This window comes from Pediculus humanus, genomic scaffold, assembly GCF_000006295.1.
Source record: "Pediculus humanus corporis 1103172107677 genomic scaffold, whole genome shotgun sequence".
NCBI lineage: Eukaryota > Metazoa > Arthropoda > Insecta > Psocodea > Pediculidae > Pediculus > Pediculus humanus.
Window position 1 is genome coordinate 123,720 of NW_002987286.1, and position 9,335 is coordinate 133,054.

At 27.2% G+C, this 9,335-nt stretch overlaps 5 protein-coding genes across 5 annotated transcripts in view; 3 read left to right on the forward strand and 2 right to left on the reverse strand.

The window, feature by feature from the left end:
• Phum_PHUM293490 (pre-mRNA-splicing factor ATP-dependent RNA helicase prp16, putative) overlaps window positions 1-2,057 on the forward strand; it is a gene marked incomplete at both ends in the record, with an annotated part of 4,253 nt that extends 2,196 nt beyond the window's left edge. The window contains 3 exons of the mRNA XM_002427032.1: window positions 57-1,002; window positions 1,123-1,694; window positions 1,767-2,057. Of these exons, the coding sequence (XP_002427077.1) occupies window positions 57-1,002; window positions 1,123-1,694; window positions 1,767-2,057 (1,809 nt within the window). The remainder of the gene's footprint in view (window positions 1-56; window positions 1,003-1,122; window positions 1,695-1,766) is intronic.
• Window positions 2,058-2,495: 438 nt separating this feature from the next.
• Window positions 2,496-3,178, forward strand: Phum_PHUM293600 (peptidyl-prolyl cis-trans isomerase E, putative; the record flags this gene model as incomplete). The annotated part of the gene is made up of 3 exons (XM_002427033.1): window positions 2,496-2,529; window positions 2,649-2,818; window positions 2,906-3,178. 3 exons carry the CDS (start codon window positions 2,496-2,498, stop codon window positions 3,176-3,178), a joined length of 477 nt encoding a protein of 158 aa, XP_002427078.1.
• Window positions 3,179-5,009: 1,831 nt separating this feature from the next.
• On the reverse strand, window positions 5,010-6,271 carry Phum_PHUM293610 (uncharacterized protein; the record flags this gene model as incomplete). The annotated part of the gene is made up of 4 exons (XM_002427034.1): window positions 5,010-5,017; window positions 5,197-5,374; window positions 5,912-6,157; window positions 6,227-6,271. 4 exons carry the CDS (start codon window positions 6,269-6,271, stop codon window positions 5,010-5,012), a joined length of 477 nt encoding a protein of 158 aa, XP_002427079.1.
• A 319-nt stretch (window positions 6,272-6,590) lies between these two features.
• On the forward strand, window positions 6,591-8,943 carry Phum_PHUM293620 (peptidylprolyl isomerase domain and WD repeat-containing protein, putative; the record flags this gene model as incomplete). Its single annotated transcript, XM_002427035.1, has 4 exons — window positions 6,591-7,044; window positions 7,187-8,126; window positions 8,242-8,549; window positions 8,648-8,943. 4 exons carry the CDS (start codon window positions 6,591-6,593, stop codon window positions 8,941-8,943), a joined length of 1,998 nt encoding a protein of 665 aa, XP_002427080.1.
• A 269-nt stretch (window positions 8,944-9,212) lies between these two features.
• Phum_PHUM293630 (uncharacterized protein) overlaps window positions 9,213-9,335 on the reverse strand; it is a gene marked incomplete at both ends in the record, with an annotated part of 1,721 nt that continues 1,598 nt past the window's right edge. Inside the window, one exon of the mRNA XM_002427036.1 lies at window positions 9,213-9,325. Coding sequence (XP_002427081.1) covers window positions 9,213-9,325 — 113 coding nt within the window. The remainder of the gene's footprint in view (window positions 9,326-9,335) is intronic.

Consider the following 9,335-nt stretch of genomic DNA (forward strand, 5'->3'; position numbering starts at 1 on the left):
AAATATTCATTTGATATTACGTTTAAAAGATTTTCAAAATAAAAATTTAATTACAGAATACAGTAATTAAATACATGACAGATGGTATTCTCCTGAGGGAATCCTTACGTGAATCTGACTTAGACAACTACAGTGCCATCATTATGGATGAAGCTCACGAAAGATCATTGAGTACAGATGTATTATTTGGTTTATTGCGGGAAATTATTGCCAGGCGGCATGATTTAAAACTAATTGTAACCTCTGCCACTATGGATGCTGGAAAATTTTCAACTTTTTTTGGAAACGTTCCGAGTTTTACTATTCCAGGACGGACTTTTCCAGTAGAACTTTTTTTTAGTAAAAATCCTGTAGAAGACTATGTGGATGCTGCCGTAAAGCAAACTCTTCAGATTCATTTGCAGCCTACCCCTGGGGATATTTTAATTTTTATGCCTGGGCAAGAAGATATTGAAGTGACCTGTGAAGTACTTTCTGAAAGACTTGGGGAAATCGATAATGCTCCCCAATTATCGGTTCTTCCAATTTATTCCCAATTGCCTTCCGATTTACAAGCAAAGATATTTCAAAAGTCTACTGAAGGTTTAAGGAAGTGTATTGTAGCCACAAATATAGCAGAAACATCACTGACCGTTGATGGAATAATGTTTGTTGTGGATTCCGGATATTGTAAATTGAAAGTTTATAATCCTAGAATAGGTATGGATGCTTTGCAAATTTATCCAATCAGTCAGGCTAATTCAAATCAAAGATCGGGTAGAGCTGGGCGAACTGGTCCTGGTCACTGCTACAGATTGTATACAGAAAGACAATACAAAGAAGAATTATTAATCACAACGGTGCCTGAAATTCAAAGAACCAACTTAGCAAATACTGTTTTACTACTTAAATCTTTAGGTGTTCAGGATTTATTGCAGTTTCATTTCATGGATCCACCACCACAAGATAATATTTTAAACTCCCTTTATCAACTATGGATTTTAGGCGCCCTTGATCATACAGGTATTTACCGAATGATAATTCGTTATTTAAATCTAAATTACTTTAAAGAAAATTTTTTTAAGAAGAAATATACTTCAGTAATGTAAAAAATTAACATTGGATGAAATAATATTTGCACAGGTACGTTAACTTCCCTTGGACGTCAAATGGCTGAGTTTCCTTTAGATCCACCACAATGTCAAATGCTTATAGTAGCCAATAAAATGGAATGCACTGCGGAAATTCTTATAATAGTTTCCATGTTGTCCGTACCGAGTATATTCTATCGGCCCAAAGGAAGAGAAGATGAGGCCGATTCTGTGAGAGAAAAATTTCAAGTACCTGAATCAGATCATTTGACTTATTTAAACGTTTACAATCAATGGAAACAAAATCATTACTCATCTAATTGGTGCAATGAACATTTTATTCATATAAAAGCCATGAGAAAAGTTCGAGAAGTAAGACAACAACTCAAAGATATAATGGAACAACAAAAAATTGAAGTGGTATCATGTGGAACAGATTGGGATATTGTTCGAAAATGCATTTGCTCAGCTTATTTTCATCAAGCTGCTAGACTAAAAGGTATAGGAGAATATGTTAATTGCAGAACAGGAATGCCTTGTCATTTACATCCTACTTCTGCATTGTTTGGAATGGGATACACTCCTGATTACGTTGTTTATCATGAGCTTATCATGACAGCAAAGGTATTTATCGTTTTTGAAAGAAATATAAATTTATCGTTTTTATTTTATATATAATACTCGTTTCATTTTTAGGAATACATGCAATGTGTTACTGCTGTGGACGGTCATTGGTTGGCAGAATTAGGTCCTATGTTTTTTTCACTAAAAGAGACTGGAAAATCAGGCAGAGCTAAAAGAAAACGGGCTTTAGAACATTTACAAGAAATGGAAAGTCAAATGAAAATTGCACAAGAAGAAATTAAGGCTAGAAAAGAGGAAGCTGAAAAAAGAGAATTAGCATCGCAACGAAAAACGGATATATTGACACCTGGAATCAAAGAACCTGGATCCGTTAGAAAAACCCCCGCTAGATTGGGCCTTTAATGAAACAAAAAAAAAATTGAATCATTTAACATTTTTATGTTATTACGTGACAAAAGATGTTTAATAGTAAATAATTAATTTTACTTTACAAAAAAAAAAATTATCTAGACCAAATTTGTGAATATTTAATTTTTTTATTTAAATTCGAATGGGAAGTAATTTATAATGTACAAAATTTTTACTAATAAAATTTATGCTAACATAATGAATTTTTTTTTTACGCAATATATAAAATTTATTTTATATTCAAAATATACTCTTGTTTTTTAAAATAAAATAAAAATATATGGCAAAGATTTGATATAGCGGCATATGGTAAAAAAAACTGATGTTTCTAAAAGAAAAGTTTTGGCGGCAAATTATTTCTAATTTACAAGGCTGTGATTCGTGAAGTGTAACTATAAAAAAATATTTCTCATGTAAACGTTTTTCGATGTTATGACTACTAATCAAAAACGAACTATTTATGCAGGTATAGTTTTATCATTTGTTACATTTGCATTCAGTACAATATTATTAAACAAAGTTTAAAACTTAAATAAAATTTACTTAAATTAAACTAACTAAAACTTAAAACTTAAAATTTTATAGGAGGTTTAGCCGAGGAAGTAGATGAAAATGTTTTAAATGCAGCTTTTATTCCATTCGGAGATATAATAGATATTCAAATACCTTTAGATTATGAAACCGAAAAACACAGAGGCTTTGCATTCATCGAATTTGAAAGTGCGGAAGATGCAGCTGCTGCTATTGATAACATGGTATAAAACTAATTTCTTTTAAAAAAAAAAAGATTTTACTTAACTTGTGAAATAAAAACAAATACTAAATTTAGTAAATTTTTTTAGAATGATTCCGAATTATTCGGTCGAACCATTAGAGTTAATTTGGCAAAGCCTCAAAAAATAAAAGAAGGATCAACGAAACCTGTGTGGTCTGAAGATAGTTGGCTTCAGGAACATGCTGGTAAAACGTTAAATAATGAACCGGAAAATTTTGAAAGTGGAGATGAGGATGACAAAAATAATCATGTAAATAAGGAAGATAATGATGATACTGTGAAAAAGAAAAAGGATAATGATATTACGGAATCTACTCCTAAAAAATTAAAAAAGGTTTGATAGTCAAATAATTTTTATATTTTATTTAAAAAAAAAAAAAAAAAACTTAAGTATGATATTACTTAAATACAAATTTAAAAATGGAGTTTCATAATTGCTCAAATTTCTAGAACATTTTAAAATAAGCTACAGTAATTTACCATCATCAATATTAAATTAATAATAATTATTCTAATAGGGTAAAATCAACAAAGATTAGGGTTACATTTTAATTAGTAAATAAATCAGAGCTTTGGGGTGAAACAAAATCATTACTTTGATTTAAGATTGAAATTTCGTTTACAACACTTTTCTCCATATTTTTATTAATATTGTTGACATTGTCATTATTTTTGTGAAAAGTTGACATGCCAGTTTTAGGAGTTCCCTGCAAAATAATATTTAATGTTTAATTCATTGCAAGTTTGTGGTCGCAAATATTCTTTTTAATCTGTCGACTAAAATTTTACCTCTTCCAAAGAAAAGAAATTTAGTGAAGTTTTGTAAAAATAATGATGAAGGTCTTTTCCAAGTACATTTTTATCTATTATAAAATTTTTTTTCCTGCAAATTAAACAAGAATTGTTTTTTTTTTTTTTTAAATTTATAAACATAATTTTATCGTTCATCTTAAATAAATATATATTATAATAAACATGCGGAAAGGAATCTTGAATAATTAAAATTGTAATAATAAATAAATAAATTTTTTACTTTTTTTGAGGGATAATCACTCCGAGTTGGGTCATTTTTTTAAAAACAATTTCAATTATTTTTTTTTCAACTTTTGACGAAATTATTTTTTCCATTTTTTTAAATGTTATTTTTGTTATGTCACTTCTCGTACAAAATTTAAGCATTCTTCTTAGTATGGCAAGTTTCTAATTAAGAAAAAAAAATTTTTATTCAGATAAAATTATTATAGTTGAGTTCTACTTATTTAAATGCTTTTTAAAGTGCCATAAAGTTTCATTACCTGTTGATCTCCTGAATTTTTCATATTAATTAATACTTTGTCGAAACATTTTAATTTTTTTTTCACATCATGACATAAATTACAATAAAATTTAATTTTTTCATTTGAATTAAGATGTAATATGCCGTAACATTCCTAATGAAAAAAAAAAAAAAAAAAAAAAAAAATGAAATTTGTTATTTCAAGCTATTTTATAATTAAAATTGAATTTTTCATTTTTTGTTGATAACTCATGATAGGAATTTGAGATAAAGTGCAAAAAATTTAAAATTTATCAGCTTACTGCATGAGCAAAATATTTGCATTCACAACAAACAATCATAAAGTTTGATTTTTCTGTTGACTGGCATGGACATCTTATGTTGTCATTTATTTTACCTATAATTTTGTTCCAAGTTAAATTAAATAGTTTTTTTTTTTTTTATAATTAAACATAATAATTTTATAGATAAAATCAATCTTCTTAACCACTGTTTAAATGCATTACATTATCATTAATAATTTATAGTTTAAAACAAATTGAAACTGTCAATCGATTTTAAAAATCATTATTATATATTTTTATAAGCCATTTTCATATACTTAATTATAATTATAATTTACCTTGATATTTCTTGTAATAATAATTGGGAAGTTTAGATTTTTTCATTTCTTCTGGAAGTTTTTTCTTTTTTTTTAATATTTCTAAATTTTTATATTTTTTCGATTCGATTGGCTCATTATTGGTTAAGTTTAGTTTTTTCTTAGCTGCTTGAGTTTTAGTTTTACCAAAACGAATTTTCTAAAAATATACATTGGTTAAAAATTTACAAATTTTTTTAAAATATGAAACTTATTAAACTTTAATTGTGCATTTTTTTTTAAACGAACAAGTTATTAATAGGCTCAATAAGAAGTATTATAAAAAAAAAGGGAAACTAAACAATCGATTTAAATGTTTTCCACTATGACATAATTTTTTAAATAATAATAATAATGAAAAAAACAACAACCTCCAAAAGTTTGTCATTCAAATAAGAATTATAAATAATTTTAAAAAGATGATGGTTTGTTCCTGTGATACCAATATGAGTGCTTGTTTTATCCTTTGGGATTAAATGATCAATTGATTTCCCCGTTTTTATATCCTCGAGTTTGGTATTTGTAGGAGTGTTTTCATAATAAGACAAACGTACTGAAAGAGTATATTGTGCTGGTAGGTTGTTAAAATTACTTATAGCTTCATTACACATTTTAAAAAGCTGTATTGTTTTTAATTTTGTATTTGATGTGGAAAATTCGCTAAAAATAAATATATATATCTAAATTAAAATAAATTACCCAATTTCAATTAGATTTTAAAATTATTTTAAAAGTCAATTTTCATTCTAATCGAGTTTAAATTTTTTTGTTTTTTTACCTAGAATGGTAGGTTGCTGAATCACTTGATAAAAAAAAATTTAATGATTCCGTTTCTTTTTTATAACTAAATGTCATTGTATACATTTCCAAAATCATTTTTGATTTCCAATCTTTAATGTCTAACATAAATTTCTTAAGCTACAAAAAATGAAAAAAAAAAAAAAAAATACTGAAAATAATTAATTAAAAAGCGCAATTGCCTTTAGGAATAACTTTTTTAAAAATTTTATAAGTTCAGTGATTACATACATTAATCCACTTATAAATATTTCACACAGATTGTTTATATATTTTCTCCTTTAATTTAATTTTATTAATTAATTTTGCAAAAAAATTTTTTGAAAAAAGCTAAGAATGATTTTAATAAATTTACTAACGTATTTTTTTTCAATCGCATCAAACGCTCCCAACAACCATTTTTCTACGTAGTCTATATTTTTGTTTTGATTTTCAAATTTTAAAAGATAAAATGTCACTTCATCGCAATTCACTAATTCAAAATAATTATCTGGAAATACTTTTCTTAGATATAAAATAGTTGAAATACAATTAGTTGTTAACTGCTTCATAAAAAGACATGATTTTGCTTCGGTATGAAAAGTTGAAAAAATTGTAGGCCAAGTCTAAAAAATTCATCAAGTTTAAATTTTGCATTATTTATTTATTATTCAGCAAATTTATTAATTAAATACCTCAGGTTTTGTCAAGTTTTTGGATTGCAAGCATGTGAGCGACATTCTTTTAACTAGTCTTATTACTTTGTAGAACCGTTCTGTTAGCTAGTAACGGTATTATTAAAACTTTGGCGGTAAAAAGTCGTGGCATTAAGTGCAATATGGCTGAATACGCCATAGTAAATAAGAGTTTAGTAATTTTATCTCGTTACTGTTTTTTTTTAAATAGTACCTCATTATATAAATTTTTATATTTTTATATTTAAAAAAATATAATTCTAGTACAATACAGTGTGTCTACTTTGGTTAGATGTCATTGGTTCTATGGCCATTTTAGTATAATTAAAATATTTCCATGTTAATGAAAAAAAGCAGTTAAATGATGTCAGAAAATACTGTATTAGATAATGATCAAAACTCAAATCCCGATTCAGAAGATAACTTTGGACCCCTGCCTTTAGTTAATGATGGTCAAGATCTTACTGAGAAAAATGAAAAAACGGATCAAGGAGCATCTGAAAACGCCAATAAAAGGAAAGTTGAGGAGCATGTTGATAAAGTGGATGATGAAGAATGGGTAGGTCCATTGCCTTCTGAAGCAGCTTCGTCCATGCCTACAAAAAAACGAAAAGTTTTAGAACATGAGCATTTATATTTAAATAATTTACCGTGGTGTGAAACTTATGAAAAAAGTTACATGCACAGGGACGTTATAACTCATATTTTGTGTACTAAAACAGACTTTATCATAACAGCCAGTTGTGATGGTCATGTTAAATTTTGGAAAAAAATGGATACTGATATAGAATTTGTTAAGCATTTTCGAAGTCATTTAAGTAAGTTGAATAATAAGTGTGATTTTGAATTAAAATATTTGAAAAAATAATAAATTACTCACTAGAAAGGAAGGAATAAATGAAATGTAAGCAATGTATAAAGTTTTATTTTAAGAGTAATATATTGTTGTTTCATTTCCAGGTGCTATAAATGATATGGTTGTTAATTCCAATGGATTATTTTTATGTACTATTTCAATGGATAAGTCAGCCAAGGTTTTTGACGTCATGAATTTTGATATGATTAATATGATGGAATTAAATTTCGTACCATACAGAGCTGAATGGATTCATAGTCCACGTGAACCAATATTTACAATAGCAATTTCAGACATGGCATCAACTAATATTTGCATTTATGATGGAAAAGGAACAAATATTCCACTTTTAATTATTGATAATATCCATGCTAATCCCATAGTTGTTATGAAATATAATGTTAAATATGAAACTGTAGTTTCAGTGGACAAAAGTGGCATTATTGAATACTGGGGAACGGCTAAATGTGATTATCAAATGCCAAAATTTTTAAAATTTGAATCAAAGTTGGACACAGATCTGTTTGAGTTTGCAAAAAATAAAACTTATCCTGTAGATATATGTTTTTCAAAAGATGGAAAAAAATTTGCCACCATTGCATTAGATAGGAAAATAAGAGTTTTTAGGTTTTTAACTGGAAAATTAATATTAATTATTGATGAAACATTATCTAGATTTACTGAATTACAACAAACGAGACAACAATTACCTAATATGGAATTTGGTAGAAGAATGGCTGGTGAAAGGGATTTAGATAAATCTGAAGCCATTCATTTAACAAATATTTTATTTGATGAAAGTGGTAACTTTATTTTATATGGAACCCTATTAGGAGTTAAAATAATAAATATTATCACCAAAACTTGTGTCAGAATCTTGGGTAAACCTGAGAACCTTAGACCTTTAAAAATTGCTTTATTTCAAGGATATGGTAGAAGAAATAAGGCAGCTGTAACTGTTGAATTGGAAGCATCGGAAAACCCTACTTTAGAAGCTATTAAAGCTGACCCAACTTTATTTTGTACAGCTTTTAAAAAAAATAGGTAAATAATTGTAAAAAAAAAAACAAAATTGAATCTTAATTCAAACAATAATTAAGTGAGACAAAAAAAATTTTTTTATTAAGCCTTAAACTTACTATTAAATATATGCTTACAGGTTTTATATGTTCACCAAGAGGCATCCAGATGATAACAATAAAAATGGAGATACGGACAGAGACGTTTTTAATGAAAAACCATCTAAAGAAGATGTCATATCGGCTACGGAGTCATCTGGATTTCAAAGAGTTTATGAGAATGCAATCATTCATACTGAAATGGGTGATATTCACATAAAATTATTTGTTAAAGAAGCTCCTAAAACATGTGAAAATTTTTGTGTGCACAGTAAAGAAGGGTATTTTAACGGCCATATTTTTCATAGAGTAATTAAAGGTTTTATGATACAAACGGGTGATCCAACAGGTAATTCGAAACAAAATAAATATTAAATTAAATTATTTTTAAAAAGAAATTAAATTACCCATATTTATAAAATAAAATAAAAAAAATTAAATTTTCAGGTACTGGTACCGGTGGCGAAAGTATCTGGGGTGGAGAATTCGAAGATGAATTTCATCCAAAAATTAAACACGACCGTCCTTATACATTGAGTATGGCAAATGCAGGACCAAATACAAATGGAAGTCAGTTTTTTATCACAGTCATTCCGACACCTTGGCTCGATAATAAGCATACTGTTTTTGGAAGAGTATTTAAGGGAATGGAAGTTGTTCAAAACATTGGAAATGTGAAATGCAATCCCAAAACCAATAAGCCTTATGACGACGTGAGAATTGTCAGCATTAGTTTAAAATAAAACATGTTGCAATATATTTGAAAAAAAAAATACAAATAAGTTAAAAATTTTTATTTCAAGGCAGATCTGGCAAATTGTACAACAAGTGGTTTATCTTTCAAAATATAACCATTTGTTTCTTTTAAGGCTTTTTGAGCAATTTCCACAGTTTGAAGAGTTATGAATGCTTGACCTTTCATTCGTCCCTCTTGCATTAATCTTATATCAAACCTGTGAACAGATTAATAAGGTTAAAATAATTTAATGCAAACTAAAAATTTTATGCTTATTTAAAAACTTAAAAGACTAAAATGTTTTACATACATGTTCAGCTCATTAAGCGTATCAGGAGTTAAATATTTATTGTAAATATATCTTAAATCGCTATCTGTAACAGTCTTAGCTAAATTTTT